The sequence below is a fragment of the Athene cunicularia genome (assembly GCF_003259725.1).
Source record: "Athene cunicularia isolate RWA chromosome 1 unlocalized genomic scaffold, athCun1 chr1_part2, whole genome shotgun sequence".
NCBI classification, from domain to species: domain Eukaryota; kingdom Metazoa; phylum Chordata; class Aves; order Strigiformes; family Strigidae; genus Athene; species Athene cunicularia.
The window spans coordinates 4,991,434-5,013,135 of NW_020799092.1; the positions used below are offsets into that span (position 1 = coordinate 4,991,434).

Below are 21,702 nucleotides of genomic sequence, written 5' to 3' on the forward strand. Positions count from 1 at the left end.
CTCTCACCCTAACTTTGTTTTTAAGACTAAACAGGCACTTTCTCAATTTTGTTTCCCCAACTGAGGAAAGATAATATAGATTTCACTTTCAAAACGTGCATCTCACCCTGCCCTCTGAACAGCACACCATTTTAAGATGTCTTAAGATGGGGAACTGAAATTTGCCAGTGGCCTCTAAGAGAAGTCACTCACAGACCCTGGAACAAAAACATTGTAGATCCTTTCAAAGTTCTGTGATTGCAATGTAGTGACTTTTTTTTGTAATCCACATCAGATTCTATGATAAACAAACTCAGCTTCTTCATGGAAGATTGAACACCACCACCCAAAATACTGTGACTCATGAGAAGATAGTTTCAAACCAGCAATTTATTGTGTAGTAAACACCCACATCCTGAACTCTCTCTGATCTCTGCTACATCAGCTCAGCGCAAATTAACACAGTGTAGGAATCTATGGCTACATGGGAGAAAAACAGCAGGCAGTATAACATAAAGGGACACAAGCACCTAGATATGTTTCAGAGCCATTGCATTTTTGGGGAGGATACCCTGGACTCCAGACCCCAGGATGGGGACAGGTCATCCTTTACTTAGTCCTCCTCCTCCCAAAATAGTGCCTGTAAGCAGCAGCATAGCCATGGTGAAAAGCGTACTGTTCGCAGGGGTAGTAGTCCTCACAGATCTCCCTCTGACGTTCCTGGGGTGACTTAATACGTTTCCTGATCCTGCAAAAGTAGGAGACATGAGGGGTAAGCACTGTCATCTTATATATCTGTCTACAGGCCTTTTCTGCCCCACAAACCCCATCAGGATTAAGGGTCCATCACCAGATTCCATCATCCAGCTACGAAGATAAGATCTTCGCACAACAGCTTCTGTGTTCACCGCACCCAGGGGAGCAATGTGACTACAGCAGGAATTTTTTTCCTCCTCAGGTAACCTTTTATTTCAGGGTTAAGTAGGATGGTGGGGAGAGGAGGATGACTTCTGCCTCAACCTGAGGAAGAGTCCTTCCTCCACAGGCCTCCAAGCCTGTTGCCTTCAGTTCTTCCTCTCTTCCCCAAAGCCATACATGGAACAAAGACCTTAAACATACTGCAAAGGGGCCACCTGGTACTGCAGAGAAGGTTTGTCTTCACACCTCACTAACAGATGTTTTCTGTGCTTCAGCCTTTATTTTCACATGCGCAGCATGAGTCATGAAACTGCCTATATCTGTATTTTATAGATGAGACAAGGAGGCCCCCAGGTCACCCTGTGATTTAGAAAAGGTCACGCATATTTCTGCATGAGATCTGAGGACTAGAACAAGATCTCAAACTGATCTTCCTTTCTGGTCATCCCACACTGATTCCTTTTCCTTCTATTGGTGTTTCCTTCAGAGAAATTAAGACATGTCTTAAAATGCAAGAATTTGCTCTCTTCTATCTGAGTTCCATCTTCTCACAGGGTTGGGGACTTCACAGGCACCTCATATCTGCCTCATAGAGGCTAAGGCTTCCCAAAAGTCACCATGGCTGCCACCCTGGAACCATACCACACTTGGCAAGAAGAGACCTCTCCCCACTCCCATCCTGAGTGTCCTAAGGCCATGACATACCTCTCCCGAGAGATGGCTTCTAGTCTCGTGTCAGCTTGTATGAAGTCATTGGCCCTTTGCCTGTTGATGAAGGGATCTGAGAAGGCAAGGGGTTGTTCAGAGTAGATAGACATTTTTTCAAGACCAGATTTCAACAAAAGTTAGCTTCCACATTTATAACAACCTCTTTGTCCACCCTCCCATGCACAGTGAAACCCAGGACCTTTTAATATTCCCTGCTGTCCACCCTTCTAGTTCGTGCACAGGCACTCCCTCTGGTTTGTGCAGTCTGTATGGAAGTGCACATGCTGCTCTTGCTCTATTGTTACTCAAGACATCCAGAAGAAAGCTACTCTGATTTTTCTGCCACAGCCCTCTGAGTGAGTGGAGCTTGACCAAGAGGTAGGTGTCAAGATGCACAGACCATGAGAGGTCTGGGCACGCTCAGCAGAATTAGCAGAATCATGAAATTACAGGTAAAAACAGGAAGGGCCTGAGTAAGTCTGTCTCCAAGGTTAAGTAGTTACTGAGCAGTCTGTGTGGCAGTTTTGGACTGAGGTGCCTGAAGGTCCCTTTTGTCCTTTTTGAGAAACATCACAGTCCTATTGCAGAGTTCAGGAGTCTGTGGATGTCTTTGGCTTTGGCTCCCACATGTGTCTGTATGCTTCTGACTAGCTGTTTTTTTGTGAAGCCCTTCTCCGAGATGGTCTAATTTCTTTTTAGTTTTGATCCATCTGTTCTCTAACCTCTCCAGGATATTACTTGTTCCAGAGTGAAACTCTCCACCCTTTCATGCTTTTCCTGTGACACTAACTCTCTCTTCCAGCCAAAGGATCCCTCCTGCCCACACATCCCACCTGCTTCTTCCAAGGTGCTGAGAGTAAGGCTCTCCCCATCTTTGGGGGAGAACAAATCATGTCATTGACTTCTGCAGTACCTCATTCCAGGCTCATCCCAGAGCTTTTTCAGCAATATCCTTTTCTGGTGTCAATCTGGTTTAGGTGCGTGCAGAGAGATCTAAGCTCATTAGTTTGTTTTCCAATTCTCATTATATTCTTTGCAAAACAGTGCTATACACTTGTGCCCAAACATATGAAGTCCTTTTTATCTCTCTCCCTTTTCAACCTGAAAGCCCATCACCCAGTAAATTCAATTTCCCTGCGCTGAGTGTTTCTGCCTATTTAATCCCTACAGTAAATACAAATAAATGGTCTTGGAGATGTCTGTAGCACACTTCAAATTCAAGAAAATAGTAAAGCAGTCTCTTACGGAGATACTCATGGGATTCCATGCTTTCATGGGACTCTGGGGAAAGAAAGAGTAAAACATGTGGTAAGACACTGTATTGATGGGATTCAGTCTTTCAAACACCACAGATCAATAGAACACACGAGTGAAATCAGACAAGCCACATTTCAGGTACCTGTTCAAAGGGAAGAGAAAGCGATCAGTGGTGTGACCTAGCATTTATATGAGGAGTTTAGGGTGTTCAGAAGTTTAGAATGAAGCTACCTGGTGTCTTAGCCAGGACTTCAAGGTTTGTGCTCGGTCTTCCAGTGTGTGATTCTCAAACCTAGTTCCTCACCTTCATGTTCCTGACACTACTGTGGATATGATACCTGCTTACATTCAAAGCCTGCATGTATTCTTAAGGAATAGATTAGCACAGTGAGATGTGCTTGACTATTGCATGTAACAGCATTTTATTTCCATCAGTATGGAACTGTGTGCCTGACAGGAAAAGGGCTTTGATATTACAAAAAGAGAAAGGTAAATCTCCCCAATAACAAGAAATAATTAAGAATAAGACCTCTTATTGTAGTTCAGACAAGAGAGGAACAGAAAGAGGAGTAGTCTGTCGGGTGAGCTGGAATAGAGAGGGAAGGGCTGAAGCATCCTGAACCACAAATCACAATGACTGGATCTGAAAGCTCTGGAGCAGAGCTAGGAGGATCTGACACAAGGGCAGAAAAGCAGGCAAGAGATCAAGTTAAGGGAAAAGAAGACACAAAGCTGAATAAAACCCATATGAACAGACCCAAAGATGTCTGCAGTTTGGGAGTTATCACTCTACCCACTAAAAAAAGTCACCTACCATAACAAGTAGCAGCCATCACCAAAACAGCCAGGAGCATAAGGATGATGAGAGTGCGCATTGTGCCAGTAGATGGAGGAATGTCTCTCTCTCTCTCTTGCCGTGTCTTGCTCTCTTCCCACTGAGGGCAGCTGGAGATCCTGGGCTGCCTGCAAAATTATCAGCGGAATGTTTATTATGAAAACACAGCCAGGAGGGGGCCCCATGAAAGAGCCTGGGAAGGGCAAGGGCTGGATGGTACACACTCTTTATGGAGCTATTACAAAATTTCCTTATTAGCAGATTGAATCAGGTTTCAGAAAGGAGGGGGTATGCCCCCTTTCTCTCACAGTTCAGGGCTGGGGGCCATAATTCACAGGGAAGCATGTCACTAGCACTCCAGGCTCAAAAAAGCTGGCCTGTGCAAGTGGAAGGAATTTCAGGGGCTGCCAGGGGCCTGGAGGGAGAGGTGTGTGTTGATCCCAAATGTAAATGTTTGCCTTTCTAATTTTTCCTCTGATCTTCCCCTTTTGCCCTCACCATCCTCTGTCTGGATACACCCAGCCCAGACTGTTCTGGCAGTTTTGTTGATGGAGACATGGAAAATGAGTCTTCAAACACTCCCTCCCCACTCGGCCCCCCTCCCTCCCGTTAGCCCTTGTTGTGGTCCCAGCCTGCCTGTAGTCAGAGGAGGAATCCAACTCTCCTGCCCCTTCCCCTCTCCTATTTTATTGCTCCAGGAATGACAAGCAGGAACCTAGAAGGATCCATTCTGCTGGATGGATCATGATTTTTGCATTGAGATAACAGCAGCACTCAGAAATCTATCTCTGCAGGTCCTCAATGTGATGCTGACCCTACACTGCTCTTCCAGCCCAAGGGACATCTTGGTGAATGTGGAGGTAGCCATTTCTCTCAGGACTGCTGCCTCTGGTCTAGCACTAGAAGTCCTTGCCCCACTGGGCACTGAAGTCAGATGTCAATACAAGGCTTTTCAGCTGGGATGAATCTTCCAGGCCAGCAGTCTCTGGGAGCATTACTTCACCTTCTAGCACCTAAAGAGCTTGTCTGGGACCAATGCAATGGACAGAAGTCATCAACAAAAGATGGGGTGTTCCCCTCTCCAGCTCTGTGGTAGTGTAGGAGGGAGTGAAAGAAGAAAGAAGGAGTTACAGAGATGACCATCCCTGCTGGGTGAAAAGCAAAGGGGAGCAGTTTACTAGAGGCAAGGCAAGGAGGGAAGGTGGGTACCCAGTGTCTGCCAGACCTCCACCATGGCAGTGGTGTGTCTGGGACCATGCACACTGTCTGGAGATGAGCCTAAGGCACAGTAACCATTGTTATGTCTGATCCAAACTGTGGTGACCACCTATTTTGTCCGTGTGTCCATGAAGGCATCAGGATTTCTCACTGACAGGGTGCAGGCTGACTTCATTCTGGGTACAGACCACTCCCCCAAAACAGTGGCGTGTTGTCACTGCTCTGTCTCTCCAGTCTCTTTAAGGGAATTCTGTGCTCTGGGATTGTATGCATTCCTTAGAGACCACAGTTTTGAAGTTACTGTTGAATGTGGTTTTTACATGTTTCCTGAATGTCTTGTACACCCTGGGAGCTCATGGGAACTGCCAAGAAAGGGAAGCTTGAGGGAGAGACTGGAGGAGAGATCCTAGCAAGAAGGCAGTGGGGTACAGAGAGGAAGACGCTGGGAGTTCTTTGGAATGAAGATGAAGTGTCTTTATTTAGCAGGGCAGAGCACTCTGGTCCCTGAACACTCTGGTCCCATTTCAGAGGACTCTGATCCCAGAATGCCTGGAGCATCCCCTGCCATCAGCCACAGGAGAAGAGCCACAAACACCACTTTAACTCAGATGTTTCATTTTTCACCACAGAGGCAATGCATTTTCCAAGTGATGAATGAACATGCCTGCTACAGAGCCCTGTGCCAACATGTCTCCTTCAGGGAACACTTTCCCTTGCAGAAGTACATCTCCTTTCTATTCCCCCTGCACTCTGTACTTCTCCAGCACACATCTCCCCTCCCCAGCATCAGTGGGCTGCCCCAGAGAACACACTGCTCACACCACAGAGCACAGTGAGCCCAATTCCCATTGGTTAGAAATACAGAAAGAGGAGCTAAGACAAATTGCCTGCAAATGCCAGGGAAACCTCTGCAGCCCCCCAAACAAAGGGGAGATCAGAAAAGCAGCCCTCTGACCTGTCTCCTGCTGGAGTGGAGAATCACAATGTTATGCATGCCACAGCAATCACTCCTGATATTTTGCAGCTGTGAAGCACCAGCAAGGCATTAATAATGAGCAGCCATCCAGGAAAAACAAGGCAGTCCCTGAATACTCACCAAGCTGTTGCTTCCCCACCAGCCTGCAGCTTTTGTCTGAGGGGGCAGTTCTCCCCGAGTCCTGGACCCTGGACTGAAGAAGAGGGGCCTTTTATTTATTAGCATTGATCAGTGACTCCTCCCCTCTTCTGCTTCCACTCTTGATCCACCCCCAGGCTTACCACCTTCTCTGTCAAAAACACCTTCTGCCTGCAGCCAGGAAACCAACAACCTCAAGGAACTGAGCCAAGAGAGAGAGGAAAGAGCCAGAGCAGACGCCAGAAGATAGTGGGGGCACAGCCACATCCAGGCTGCCTTTCTGTGCACAGGAGCAGTGAGTGGGCAGAGGTCTGAGGAAAAGCTCCAGTCTCCCTCTTTGCAGCAAGACCTCTCCTCTTCCACCCTCTCCTGTGCTCTGACTAGATACACATTACTGGCTAGGGCACCTGCTCTTCCACTGTGAGCAGGAGACCAGGACCCTTCCTGCATCTCCTTTTATGCTCCTTTTGCAACTGTCTGATCCTCTCTTAATGGCAAGCTAATGTCACACTGAAAACTCACATAACAAAGATGTCTGCTTTTGGAGACAGCTCTAAAACCTCTAAAAGTGACAAACTGTATGAGGCAAAGAGCTGGCTTACACAGATGCAAGCCCCTGAGGTGCATGGTTGCTGCTCACACAAGACCCACAACAGTGCTGGACAACACATCAGACAACACAGGACATGTCCATGATGGACTGTGCTATTGGGCTTCTGGCTCTGCCCGTACCCAAGCTAAGATCATACAGGCATCACGCTGGGATGCTGAACCTGTGTGAGTAGCAACCCGCAGCAGTGGTCCCTCACTCAGCAGAGATCCACGCCTCATGCATGTGGGTGCTGGCAGGTCCAGTCCTTAAGTAAGGGTAGGCACAGCCTGAAGGACTGAGATCAACAGAGGTGAGATGGAGGGGATGACCAGTTGCAGAATCAGTGGCTCGGGAGGTTAAAAAACCCCATCACATCTATTTACTAACCAAACAGCTTGTGAGTGTGGCTTGTTGGTCCAGGAAAAGATCAAGTGTGGCCTGATTTACAGCCTTGGTTGCAAAATAAGAATGATAATATAACCAGGGAGTTAAAGAACAACCACATGATTGGAAAAGAGGTGGTATTTGCTTCACTTATGTAGACACCTTGTCACCTTACAGATAACATGCATTTTTGATCTATGTACTTTTGCCTGGTTCACAGAGAACAGTGAGGGGTGTCTGTCCAAGGGTGGGTTCTTTAGCTCCTACAGTGAGTAGGAGTTTGGGGAAAGTTCAGACCTATCTGTGGCAGCAAGGTACCATGTTATGTGTCTCTTTGTACTAGCAGCTCTTGCCATTCAGAGCCTGAGAACAGCAACCTTGATCTATCCTCAAGGTATTATGGTTCATAGTCATTAGCCACCTTTGAAAAGCATTTGTTGCCCTCTAACAACCTTCAGGGACTGCTGAATATTCAGCCCTGTGACATGCTGAACCCTGAAAGAAATTAGGACCCAGAAGATCTGGTTATCCTCATTTACCTAGTTTTTGAAAAAGCTTTGATCCTAGTGCCATCTGTCAAGTTTTTAGTTAAGTTGGAGAAAATGGGCATTAAAGCCAAAATTGTGAGATGGTAAGGAAGCAGACAAATGGGGCAGAAGCTTGTGCAGTGGAAGGAGAAATGATGAGAAATTACTAATTGAATCTCTTTTGAGACTAGTTTTATAGAATAATTCCATTAATGATTGGCTTAAAATGGGAATACTTGTTGAAGAAGTTTGTTGGTAACACAAAGCAAGAAAGCAACATCAGTGCAAAGGAGGCATAGGAGCTTATACAGGAGGAAAAGCATGACCTTGAAAACTGGAGTAATATGCATAGCACAAATGCAAGATCTTCCACGGGGATTAGCGTTAAGAATCCTGATGTAAATTAAGAGCTCATAAACCGTAAGTAGATGGGGAACAAAAGGAATAACTATGAACCAACAGTCATAAAGGTGATCACAGAATACTGATTCTGAGATGTCTAAGAATGTGCGAGCAGAGATGGACACCTGTTAGTGCTGCCAGGTAACATACCAGTGATACCTCAGCAGGAGTCCGCTATATGGCCCAAGTCAACTATGGAAGAAGAAGTGGTATAGATGTGGACTAACAAGGCAAGGTGATTTGCAGTCATCCCCAAAATGACAGACCTTTTTACCAGGGCCTGTGGGAGTCACCAAGCCTCTTCTTCCCTCTATTGTTCACAAAGCTTTTCCAGCAGGACAATGGACTAGCAATTAGGTTTTGTTTCCAGTCATCAGGAGTCTTCATGGGTTGTTTCAGAGCCCAGAGGTCTCATGATTAGGAAAAGTCCCATTTTTAGGCTCTGTGTCTTTATGGCCATCATGCATATCCATGCATCCGTCACCGAGTGCCCAGCTCATGCCAGGAAGTCTCCAGCAGAATCACTGAGCACCGCAGCAAGTGAATAAACCCTATCAGCTCTGTGACAGAGCCAGGTTTCCAAACCCAGGTTGCCCAGAGTATCAAGTAACTGACTCACCAATCTGGATAGCCCATCCCAAGCTTGCTCCAGTGTTTCAGGATATAAGTTAGTCAACCAACGCATGGTCTATGACTTAGGAAGCGATTTCTCAACATGATAAACAAGTGCTTTTTGGAACAACTAGTTCTACAGCACATGAGAAAACAAGACTTTATTTTTACTTTTCATTTAGTCCTAAGTAATACCTAGGAACTGATCCAAGAAGCAAGTATAATTGAGCCACTAAGTAACAGTGTCTGAGTATCCACAATATAATTAAAGTCAACAACCTCATGGAATAAATCGTGCTGAAAACTAGCATACTGACACTAAGCTTTAGAAAGAGAGATGTTTTTTAAACACAGGAGCTAGTCAAAAGACTACAAAATAAAAATAAATGGAGCACATTTCAGACATTTAAAGAACTTGATATAGATATCTAAACGTGTGTTAGCTCTGGCAGCAAACTCACTCAGCTACTTGAAATTCACCGTAAAACTAGTTCAAAAGCTAGTTCAACCTGGGAAAAACACAGATTTAAACATTTAAAAACTAGGTTTAAAAAGTTCCAAGGATTAAAAGAAAGGGGGAGCACATAAACAGGAAAAATCTAGCTTCACAGCAATCAAACAATTTGTTTTCAAACTAACTGAAGTGATTCATTTCCATTTCAGTGGTGGGATGGGCAGAAAAGAGTAATATCATAACAAATAAGTGGGTTTTTTTCCCCAAAAATATTTAAACACATATCTTTGCAATCTGTTTCCACCTTTCCCCTGAGAAGAATTTTGCCACCAGTATGACAACTTTGTCCAAAAATAGAAGTTGCTAGTGCAAACATACGTATTGATTCTAATTAAAACTTCTAACAAAGTGAGTCTATGTATAGTCTTATGAGTATTGTAGAAACCACTGTCTGAAGCTTACAGTTAGTGTCAGTCTCCTGTGGGAGATGCAGGTTCCCATGCTAGCTCACAGCTATTTTCTTTTATGCTTCCTCCAACGTTTTGAGTCAGGGTGCATTTTAGAAACCCCCCCTTACCATCCTACAAGATGACTTCCAGTGACTTTCTCTTGCCCATGGATGTGGAGCACAGCTGCACATTCAACCTGAGGGGTGTCACTCCAGACTCTGGGACAACTGGTTGCTCACTATCCTAGTGCCAAGGAGCAGAAATTAAATTAAACAACATGAAAAAGCCCAGATGCTTCCTCCCTGAAGAAAGCCAGAGGATGAGAGGATAATTCTTCTTCCACCTGCAGTGTTCTACAGAATTTGGGTCTGTCTCCACATTAGCCATGACCATAGGCAGAGGTTTCCAATTGGTGAGCTGTAGGGTTTCTTTGGCTGGTTGGTTGGCTGGTAAATTGGGGAGGGTTTTAGACACTGCATTCTGCTGGTGGTGGCAAATGTTTAATCTGTTAAAATTCAGAGATTAGTGTCCAGTCACAACATCACAGCCATGGTCTATGGAGTTGTGATCCCTGAGGTTACTTCTTGCAATCCATAAGACTTCAAAATGAAGCTCCGTGTCCTGGAAAAATCACAGTCTAGGTATAAATACAGGAGCATTTGGGGTCAGCAGTCCAGTTCAGTGGGAACACGTTGCTCTCCATTTCTACTTGTTGCAAAAAGTGAGCCTGGCTGAAGCTTTTGACTATAATACTCAGCACTCTCCATGGGATCTCAATGAGTTACCTTAAAAACTGACTTTCTCTGTTTGGCCAGGACTTCCCAGAACAGCTGTGTTTGGCTGAAACAATGAAAAAAGATTACTGGTTACGGGAAGTTCATGAGCACAGAAAACTAAAATTTCACAGAAGGCAGACCAAGGTTATTTAATTCACTGAATAAAGCAACCAAAGAATTCAGAGCTAAGACCTAACTCTGCCTCTTCCTTTGGCTTCACCCCTATCCACCCACACATGTCCACATATCAGCCTATTTCTCTTGCTGTCTGGGAAGGAAGGAAGAGAGAGGATAATGTTAGTATTATTTTGATGTTGAAAAAACTGGCAGAACCTTCTGTTTAGGGATTAAATAATCCATATAAGTAACTAGAATTGACTGTACTTCAAGTATGCTATGAAAAACTGAGCAAGCAAAATTTTGAACTCTGACTATAAAAACCAGAGCATGCTTCAGGGTTGCACTCTTATGGGAAAGGGGAGTAGAAATCTTTCTTGCTTTCAAAACCCATCCCCCTGGCTTCACCACATGAGCACAAAAATGTCCTGACCTGATTCATTCTTTGGGATCAGATGAGATTTACCCGTTTTATTTCCTGTCCAGACATGCACAGTGATAAGAAAGCAGCTGTGGTTTCACTCTTTTCATCCAACTGGTAAATAAAAAATAACAACGATACCTCTTTTTTTCAACAACAAACTTAGATAGCATCTTAGATCCAAAATCTGCCAGTACTTGTGAAATCAAGATTGGACTGAAACATTTCTGTTCTGTCTGTCTTGAATGCAGGAGGCCACTGAAATATTTACAAGTATCCTGCAGTAATATATATGTTTCTTTGTTCTATCACGGGTTCAGTATCTATAGTATCATAAATTTTGTCTTCAGTAAGTAAATAACTTTTTCTGTGGGAGGCCAAGACCAGGGGCTTGGCTCCAAATCTGACAACATAGATAGAGTTCAAAGGAAGGCTAGAGGGTGGGGGGAAATTCACGATACCCAGCTAATTGTGAAATGCTGTTTGTGGTTGGAAGAAATATATTCTTATTCCTTGAAGCATGAAATCTGATTAGTCTTATCTTCCTGTGCATAACTACAAATTATATTAATGTTCCTAGCTTCACATATTAGCCAAGTCATTCAACTTGATGACCTTCCTTAGTAATGAATTTCATATTCTAATTATACGCTCTTTGGACACATAGTTATTGCTTATTTGTATGAAATTTGACAACTGATTATTTTTAAGAAGAAATTTTAAAAGGAGAAGGCAAGATAAATCAGATCAATTTTTATTTCTTTTCATTTAGTTTTTCCTTTTTCCTAAAATGGCACTGGATTCCAGAAGTCACCACTTTACCAGGGATATCTTTGTCATCTTTGTCATTAGTGGTCATAATTTCCTTTAAATTCTAAAATTATAAAAGAAACAATAAGAATAGTATAAATGGAGAACAAAGAAAAGGTCTGGGTGTGGAAGCACTGGGAAGAAAAGCAGTAAGAAGGGCTGAAAGAACAGCACGTATTGATGGCACCTAGATTAGCAGATCCTTATGATCCCAGCATATTGACACACAGATCCTCTGGACATCTAGACTGGGAAAAACAAAGAACAGTTTAACACAAGATATGTCCTAAAACAAGGGACAGAGCACACCTAAGACTTAATAAAGGGGAAAACTCAAACCACTAGAGATGATGGTGCTAAGATAAAGAACAAGATTGAGTCATAAAATACCTAGATGAGGAGACAAAAGACCATGAGACCTAATGATACTCAGAGGTGGGAAAAGATGCTGAGGCAGAAGACCACAGTCACTGCCAGCTCCTGAAGGATGCAAAAGATGCATCTAAAATAAGCATATTGTGGTCAAACTAGGAGCAACCAAGAAGACATGATGAGGACTCCAGAGCCCATGCCTTAAATATTCTCTGTGATTGCAAGAAAACCAAATTGTATCAACAAATGCACCTGGGTGTTTGTGAATATGGGGTTATGAGAGTGTTAGTGAGTGAAATCAGCAAACAAAACAAAATAACCTTCCTTTTCTATAGCAACTCACATAGACCTCTGTTACTCCAATACTGCAACAGTATTTACTACAAAATTAATTATCAAAAGGTATCATGAAGACTTTTTGTGATGTCCTCAGTATGGAAAAGTCTTCCTCCAAAACCATCTCGCATCATTCTGCAGCTTTGGCAGTGGTCTGTGTGGTAAGAAGCTTCTTTCAGAGTTCTTTCCACTTTGGTTCATGGTCCTTTTAGCCAGCCACTGGGAGGAAACCCAGGACAAATGCAAAGAAAAAGAGCAAGGCAACAGTGCTGCAGGCAGGAGGTGACATTCTTGGATCCAACATCCTCCCTCACTTGGCTTGGTCAACGTTGGTTGGGATCTGCTGCACTGAAACTATCTGCCTTTTTTTCTCTTCATACATGATAAAGGATGGCATTTTAAGACTCAGTACAGGTGCCAAAAATCACATAAAATCACACACATGACTTACAGCATCTATCAGTCCTAGAAGTTGCACAGAGCTTTTTCTATAGCAGGACCTTTCTTTAAAGACTGTTGCCAACAAAGACACATTTGTCCTTCCTGGGCTTTAACTGATGTTTTTTCACGTCTGTTCTAGTAATAGGATCTGTTTACAATACTTCCTGGCACCAACTAGGCTATATTATTTGGGATTTTGCTTCTTACTGTCTCCCATCTACAGTCATGCCTGCACTAGAAAATGTTGCTATACATTTATCAGCAAAATACACTGTATGAGTCACATATTGGGTACACAAGCATCTACAATACTGCTGGCTGGCTAAGCCTAATATTAATGAGGACATTATTTAATACCTAATTTAATTTCCTAAAGCAGACATTCTATGAGAATCTCTGCTGTGCATATATACATCTGTAGAACAAGCCTTTCCCCATGTTACTTGGCCAACCATCTGCCTGTCACTTCAGCTCTTTGAGGTAGGCACCTGTCTTTCTTGTTGGTCATTTCACTAGTAAACCTGCTGGAAGACCCAATAAATAAAATATTAATACTACCCAATAAATAAAACATACTCATTAGCTCCTTAAAAAGGCCTATGTCTATATTGAGACCTGAGTGTACACCTGAAATGAACAGCTAACTCCAATAAGGACTGCAGTCAGGACAGTCATTTCATTACAGTCACCCACGGATCTCATTAGAGTAAGGTCCCTCATTTGTGCCAAGTGCCATACAAGCCCCAGAAAGGAGAGATGTGTGGTTACGTGCCTGTCCTCACCCCTCCACAGGAGAAGAGGCCTGTCTGGCAGGAGAACCTTCCTCACCCAAGGACTCCCTTATCTCTGCCTGGCCTTCCCAAGCCTGGGGCTTGGAGATGACAGATGATACACAGGTGTCCCAAAGACGTGGATGTCAAGTTCATCCTCTTTTTCAGCCCCTGGAGTTCTTCTGCATTATCTGATCTCTGTAGCTCACTCTGCTATTGCTCTAATGATAATCATCGCTGACCCCCAACAAGTATTGCAGGCACTGGGCTGCTAAACAGAAATCATTATACCTTAGCTGGAGAGATTTTGGAATAGTAAGAACATAAGAAAATAATTTGTCACAGTGGGTCTTCGCTTCCAGAGAGGGGCACCATCAGTAAAAAACAGTGGGAGTGTTATGAGGAGCTCTGTACAGCCACTGAAGTGAGAGATGTGCAAGACTGAAGCGACAGCTGAGAGGTTCACTTTAGCTCCTTCTCTCTTGCCTGAAAGCAAGAACCCGAGATTGCTTTGGTCAGGTTTCTGCCTCCTCCATGCAACACTTAACAATGAGGCACAAAGCTGACCTTAAGCTGCTCCTGAGAAAAAGGCTCCTGCTGGCTTGCGGCTGAGGCTGTTTCATGCCCATCCCTGCCTGCCTGGTGGCTGCTGTCCTTCATTCCTTCAGTCTGCTGAACCACGTGAGCTCCCTGAAAAGCCACTGGGCCCCAGCCCCTGTGCTGCTGTCCTACAGTTTTTCCTGTGGTGACATGAAACCCCACCACCTGAGCCAATGTCCAGCAGTTACAGTGGAGAAAGGTGGCCCAGGAAACAAGGAAAAAGGGCATAGGGACTTTCTTGACAGCCATGAGGTTGGGATAACCACTGTAAACTCATTCACACATATACATCTGAACTCCACTTGATTGTGTTAGGAAATTAAGTTGATTAATAAGAATGGAGTAACAAAATATCCTTGTGGGAGCAAACAGGTGGCAGAAGACATGGATTCCAGCTGACTGGCTTGATCTAAACTCCCATATCAAGGTCTCCAAGGTATCAGAGGGAAAGGAGCTGTGAGCAGGACACAGCAACAGGGCCATTCCCCAGGCTCAGACCAGCTGCATTCCCATGGTGGAAGAAGGACAGACCCAACAGTGACTGTGTTTACATAAAATACAAAACAAAGTAAATGTCCAGATCAGTGGCTGTGAGTGAGACAAGGATGCTAATGCCAGTCACAGGGAGCAGCTCACCCACCCTAGCCTGCAGAATGGATGGGCCCATGATCTGCCTTCAGCTGTGGGGTGTGAGGGGGCCTGCCTCACCTGTCACATCATCAGCCCCCTGTACCCCCACTACCACTCACTCAAGCACCCCAGCTTCTCCTGCAATAGCTGCATGTCTATGAGTCCTCCTGAACAATGCATTTCTTTCACCTCATCTGCTTTGCTGTTCAGAAACTGAATCAAAAGGCAGAGGTACTCCCAGGGTGCACCCTCTTCTGTCTTTAGGGTTGGTGATCATGGTGAAGTTGAGCCTACAACTTGTGCTGTCTCCCAATGCTACAGGGAGTCTCAGTGTAACAGAGAAACAGCAGCCCCAAGCAGGAGAGGGACCAGCTCTTCACTCTGCAACTGCACACCATGCTCCAGCCATGGAGCTGAAAAACAGCAGCTGTGTCTGGGGTCCACAGCCAGCCTCAGCTTCCCACATCCTGCTCTGCTTCCTCTCTTCTCCATCCTTGTCCCACTTGGCCAGTGGGACACACCATGACACCAGCTCTCTCCCCTTTTCCAGGCTGTCTGTCCCCTCCACCACAGATATGGCACTACCACCTCCCACATATTCCCTGTTCGACCCTGGGGAAGAGCCTGCAGGAGGGTGTCACATCCAGGGGAGTGTCATGGAGAGGGCCCCAGCTGCTGGGGAGAGGGGCGGGGAGAGCATGCACAACCAAGCCCAAATGACAGACCAAAGCAGTTGCCAATAGCAGCTGTATAACCAATAAGGAAGCAAACTGAGGTCTTGATACCCTGGGACCCATATCAGGACCTTGGTGTCTCCACTCTCCAGATGGGACCATTGTGGAGCAGACAGCCTTTCCGTTCCTCCCAGGCCCATCCTCACTGCTAGTGGGAGCCTCTGCTGCTTTTGTGAGTAACCTCGGGAACAGGGCTCCCTGTGTATTCTCTAAGTAGGTGGTGGGGAGAAGCAGAAGAGGAGAGTGCTTGTGGAATGTCTGTCTGTCTCAGAGAAATTTGCAGAGACAGATTTAATACACTAAACATAAACAAACCAGCGCCAAGCCTTTGGCTGATAGTCACAGCTAGAAATAGAAGCCAAACACCTCAGGGGCTTTGGATTTGCATGCTCGATGGGTTCGTTCAGCTAACCCCAGCCTGAACCAAAGTAAACACTCCCACGTGGATTTTCAAGAAGGGGGCACAGAGGTGATTCAGAAAACATTGGTGCTGTTCAAGGCAATGGACAAGAAGCAAGGATCAGCTCCCAAGCAGCTCATCATGGGGGGGGTGAGGGCCCCAGCAAGGATGTGAGGGCATGTTATGAGCAGGACCACAGTACTCCTGGCATAACAGAGCTAATGATGTAGCCTTTGGGACTTTTCTCCTCTGCCCAACACCTGTCTCACAAAAACAGGAGCACTGTAATACCTTAGAGACAACTGCCCTGCTGTCAGGCATGTCTGAGCATTTGGAAGGGGTGACAGGACAAGCAGACACACAAACCACCCCATTTTCACAGTAACAGCCACAGAAATAAATTTGCCCTATCATGTGAAATGCTGGTAAAGCAGTTTCTCAAGTTCTAAATATCCTGGATACAGTTATCTTTATTACTAAAAGGAGGGGTTTATTGTCCTAGATCTCAGAGCCAGACCTGCCAAGAAGGACTTCACTGGAATACCAGTTGCAGGACTCAAGAGACCAAGCAGAAACCTTTGGGTGAACAGGGCCCCCAGGGCAAGGCAGCTAATCCACTCCCTTGTGTTTCTGAAGTCTTGCTTCATCACCACTCTGACAAGGGTGCCTGGTGGGTTCTCTTTGTTCTCCCTTTGCATGGGATATTTGTTCTTTTTAAAAGGGAGTGCCTGGGGCACGTGCAATGTGGCAGGCACCTTCCCTTGGGGAAGGGACAGAGCTACTTCCAGAGCATGGGTTAGGCAAAAAGAGAACTAAATCAGAGGGCCTGTCACTCACACAGAGAGAGGGAGCCAATGGGGACGAGGAGGGTGCAGTTAGAGCCAGCCCTATCCTGTAGTCTGAGAGTGCCCATGTGGAGTGGTCTGTACCCTTGAAAGTCTCCATGCTGCCGAACAGACAGCAAGGCAGAAAGAAGAGACCCTGGTTTGGAATACTGAGAACAACCCTAATGGGATGATTATTAAGTCACCCTACTCCTGCCTGTTTCACTGTGAGAGGATTGCATCTTTCCACAGAGCTTTGCATCTCTGTGAAGTGGTGGTGAGTTATCAGGTCACAGGAGAGACACCAAAGCTGCTGTTTCCATGCTAGGGAACTGCAAGACAGAAGCAGTTGGAAGACTGCATCTTCCACACTACTGGATGACAGAACGGATCTGTGAGAAGACGACTGGTGACCATTTAAAGATGGTTGAAACTTTGATATAAGGATTGCTACCTTGGTTATAGCATCAGAAATAGCCTTTCACTTTACCAATCCCTTCTTTCCTGCTACTGTCTTGCCAACACTGAAATGTACCACCAAGCAGTGGCTTGTTCACATTTTCCTCTCACCTGCCATAGAAATTTTCTGAATATGCAAGGATAACTTCTTAATATATTTGTAATAAGATATTTCAAATAAAACAATATTTACATAGTTATTAATTATTTAAAATAATGTTAAGGTATTCAATATGCAAATATATCTTCTTAATAACTTCTTAACAAAATATTTTCTTTACTGCCGGAACCTCAACAGCAGAGAAAGCCTGAAAACATTGCTACAAGATTGGATCTGAAATCCAGGATGCCCAGGGATCCAAGAGAGTACAGCAACTGCATTGGAAAACCATGTGGCAAGGGAGGACATTCCCCATCGGCACCCACAAAGATAAGACAGTTGCTCCAGGAAAAAACCTCTCACTGGCAGGGAGTGAGAGATGGAGAGAAAGCAGTGATCCAGATCTGTTCAGCTTCAGCTGTGCCAAACTAGAGCAACCGAACAAGGCAGCCTTTGATTCATTTTCTTTACAGAACAGGTTGTTGGGCATTGGAATGTGCTGCCCAGGGGAGTGGTGGAGTCCCCATCCCTGGAGGTGTTTAAGAGTTGGGTTGACATAGTGCTGAGGGATATGGTGTATTTGAGAATGGCCAGTGTGAGGTTAATGGTTGGACTAGATGATCTTCAAGGTCTTTTCTAACCTAGATGATTCTGTGATTCTGTGATTCATGGCAAAAAGACCTGCCATTTCAACTTAAAAATAGCCATTGCGATTTGCAGGGAGATGGAGGGTGAACAGAAAGTGGGGCCATCTGGCTAAAGCACCGGAGATCTGTGTGCAGGAGATCTGTGTTTTCTCTCCAGTTCTGCCCACAGGCTTCCTCAACAATCTGGGGTAAGTTAATGTCTGTCTCTTCTGTTTCTCAGCCAAAGAACAGAAATAATTGGCCAAGAAAAAGAAAGTCGTGATTACAATGGGAAGTCATGAAATAGCCTAGGGTCAACACCTACACTGAATTGCAAAATACCAAAGAACACTCAGAGTGCAGCAGATTTATACCAAGAGTATCACATCACATTTTAAAGCACCATCTTTTGGGCATACAGCCTGTATTCTCCAGTGGATAAAAAAGCAGAGGAAGAGTTTTTCTTGGGGTGATTATTCCATTGATTCCAGTGATTAATAGGAACAAAACAAAACATGGTAAAACTGCAAGATCCTATCCTCCTCCCCTGATAGCTGATTAGCAGACCCAAGGACTTGACATTTCTTTGTAGCTGTCCACAGACCAAGGAACCAGAAGTGGACTGCACCAATGCTGTATCTTCTGGCATCTATGGAAGCAATGACATGCTATCTCAGTCTTGCCCAAGAAAGTTACAGATAGCAATATTTCGAATGTCTCAGCTGCTAGACAGAAGACAAGAAATAATGCTGGTGATGGTAGGAGTTATACAAATCACATGACATGGGTGGCATAGAGTTACACACAAGATGATGAAATGTGGACTTTGTCCTAGGAGGCGAGGGAGGTGGAAGATATGAAGGGTATATAACACAGGGATAGTGAGAAATCTGGAGCGCACACAGAGCCCATGAGTTTAGCCTGGAAAGTGGATGGATCTGGCTTTTCAGCCTCTACATGGACAGGATGTAGGGGGGGGCTCCAGGGGCTGCTGTGGTGTATGGAGGATTCATAGGCTTGAGCTCTGGTGAGCATGTGGGGAGGAAGACACAATGCTCGTTGCAGCCATGATATGGAAGGCAACTCTGCACAGCTGCCATATGTGGAGGCCTGTGCAGGTGTAGTTATCTGTGGGCCTTTCGTCTAACTTGGAGAAATGTGCTGCTTTGTAGTTCATGGAACTAGTCTGCCTGCCTGGATCTGTACGTACACTGGCAGAGAAGGGAAAAATTCAAAGGGGAGAACAAGTACTTTCTTCAATGTGCATCTTGTGGCTTTGCAGATTTTTCCACTGAGAATATTTCTCTGGTTTCCTTAAGTGACTGAACCAAAATAGATCAAAGAGGTACTTAATTTACAGCCCCAGAAAAAACACTTGTGTGTTCTCCTCTCCATCATTATCAGTTCCCTGTGGTTCCCACCCAGTACCTTCCCTCACTGACTTTTGCCTGTCCTGGCCACATCACACCCTGGGCAAGTCCTTTCCTTCTCCCAGATCAGCCTCTGGCTCTTCCCTGCCCTCCTCTTTCACAGTCCTGCAAACCAATTCCCCGGTCATATCCTTCAGACAATATTTCCCCCTCCTGTGTAAACTGCCCCCACCTCTTCGCCAGCCTGTGGGCTGCCATTAGCGGTACTGAGCCATCCTGTGCAGAGGTGCAGAGTGACTAAGCTCTGTGGTCTGTTCAGCTGAAAGACAGGATTTGCTTCTACTATTGCTGCCTGGATTTATTGATTCAGCTTCCTCCCAGATGAAGAGAGGTGTCAGACTGCCACACCCCTCCTGCTTTTATTATAAGGACGACAATGGTTCTTACCATCTCTTACACTAAATCTTCACTATCTCCTCCCTGTCCTGAGAACTCAGGCCCAGCTCAGTGCTGGACTTCTGTGAGTGAGATGGGATCTGACCTGAGCACCATAAAGTTCATCCTGTGACAGCTATTCTGGCATATAACATAGAGATTTAAAAAATTTTTTATTCGAAATTGGCAAGTAGGCACCAAGCCTGGTGCCTAGCATGGTCTCTAGAAGAAAGGCAAGAGATTCAGTCCTGCCTGGGGAGCAAGCCAGGCAGCCTCGCTGCACTGGTGGCTGTCCTGCTTCCCTGCACACGTAAGGCACTGGGGCTGAGAGCCCTGGGAGGTGTCACTTCCCTTCATGCTGACAGTCAGAGGCCTCTCAGCATCTTCCAGGCACCACTGAGAGCAAAAGAAATCTTGAGCAGACAGATACAGTGGTCAGGGCCTGCTCCTCTTCTTCAGAGTAGGTGCCAAAGATTGTTCTGGTCTTCTGCTGTCACCCTGACTCCCTGTGGCTTGGCCAGACCCAGCACTTCATGTGCAGGGGGGACTGGAGCAACAAAGTTGAGGTACAGAGATGTTCTTATTGAAAGTCTTGGTTCAACCTGCAGCAGAGGGGGGCTAGTTCAGAGGTCTAATTTCCTTGCATCTATGTATTCAGACTTTGGCTTAGGCCCACACTACACTAAAGGGAGGAAACAAATTCTGTGCTCAGAAGTGAGCAGAGATGGCAACCCCAACAGTTGATACACCACACATATCATGTTGAACTCCCCCTTCCCCAAACAGCCTTGCCCAAGCTGACATTCATTATAATTTACATGAAGATGGCACTGTATCAGCTGCTGAAAAAGAGGGTGATAAAAGCACCAGAGATCTGAGCCTTGCTTTGTGGACTTCACGAGAGAAGAGCAGCAACTATCAGGACCAGCTCACCCCTTAGATCTCTTGCTGCCTAGTGGCATTCCTAACCCAGAGTCAGACTCCTGAGGGATGTGTGTATCCAGAAGAGGTGCTGATGAAAGGTGCATGGGGAAACACCCTGCCAGTTAGGAGAAAATGCCACGGGAAGGGCTGTACCATAAACCTCTGCATCCCTAGAGTACTTGCAAGTACCAAAGGGAAATGCCTAGGAGAGCTCAATGGTGCCACTAGGACCTGAAAGCTGTTTTTTGCCTGGGTAGGGTATGTGAGGAGCACTCCTGGGACCCAGCCTTCAGCTCTAAAGAACGGTGATTTACTTTATGCCATATGCAGCAGTGCAGGGGGGGAAACACAGAAATGTTAGTATCCTTGCTGAATCTCCAGGTCTTTGTAACATTCTGCTTCTGAAGGCATTTAAATCCTTTCTCACTAAGAATGAATGCAAAGTTGCATCTTCCACAGTGCAACCCAATTCCCTGATCACTGGGGTAAAGATAGCAGCTCTTACACACCTCCACAGCCTTGATTTGCTGTCAAACAGGCTCAGCTGCTATCTTAGCTATTTTCAATGTCCCTTGATTTCAGGTGCTGCTGCAGAGCAGGGGTGTCACACCACGGTATTCCCACAATACTGAGGGGAAAGGGAACCCCCTCATCCTCCACTCCATCATTTCACATTCAGCACTTCCTCCACTTAAAAACAAGCCCAGACTCCCCGGTCGACTCAAAACATCTGGTCCAAGTACAATCCAAATTCAAGTCAGAGATAACACAAGGGGGACAAAACCCAAAATAAAACAACACAAGATTCTGCCTCTGGTTTCTACCTTGGATGTCCCATCACAGTATCTAAGCCCACTAAATGTGCATTGCAGAAGCCTTTGAGCACTGGGATTAAGGCAGACCCCCTGGCTCCACCACCACCACCATCTGCGCCCAGGGCTGTCTGTACTGAGTGTAGCACTCTGGGGCTGTCCGTACTGTCCAAGTTCCAGACACGACTGCAGAGCAGCTGGAGGAGGAGGAGGCTTTTCCTGTGGCTGCCTTATGGCTCCCAAAGTTGTTGGTTAGATGTAGAGCTCTGGAAAGCCAGGGGGAATTAAGCTCCCCA

At 45.5% G+C, this 21,702-nt stretch overlaps 1 protein-coding gene across 1 annotated transcript; it reads right to left on the bottom strand.

The window, feature by feature from the left end:
• Positions 1-351: 351 nt before the first annotated feature.
• Positions 352-6,084, bottom strand: MGP (matrix Gla protein). The gene is made up of 5 exons (XM_026864553.1): positions 6,012-6,084; positions 3,677-3,825; positions 2,851-2,886; positions 1,603-1,678; positions 352-727 (listed from the first exon to the last, which is right to left on the bottom strand). Exons 2-5 carry the CDS (start codon positions 3,735-3,737, stop codon positions 589-591), a joined length of 312 nt encoding a protein of 103 aa, XP_026720354.1. The 5' UTR covers positions 3,738-3,825; positions 6,012-6,084; the 3' UTR covers positions 352-588.
• Positions 6,085-21,702: the final 15,618 nt, after the last annotated feature.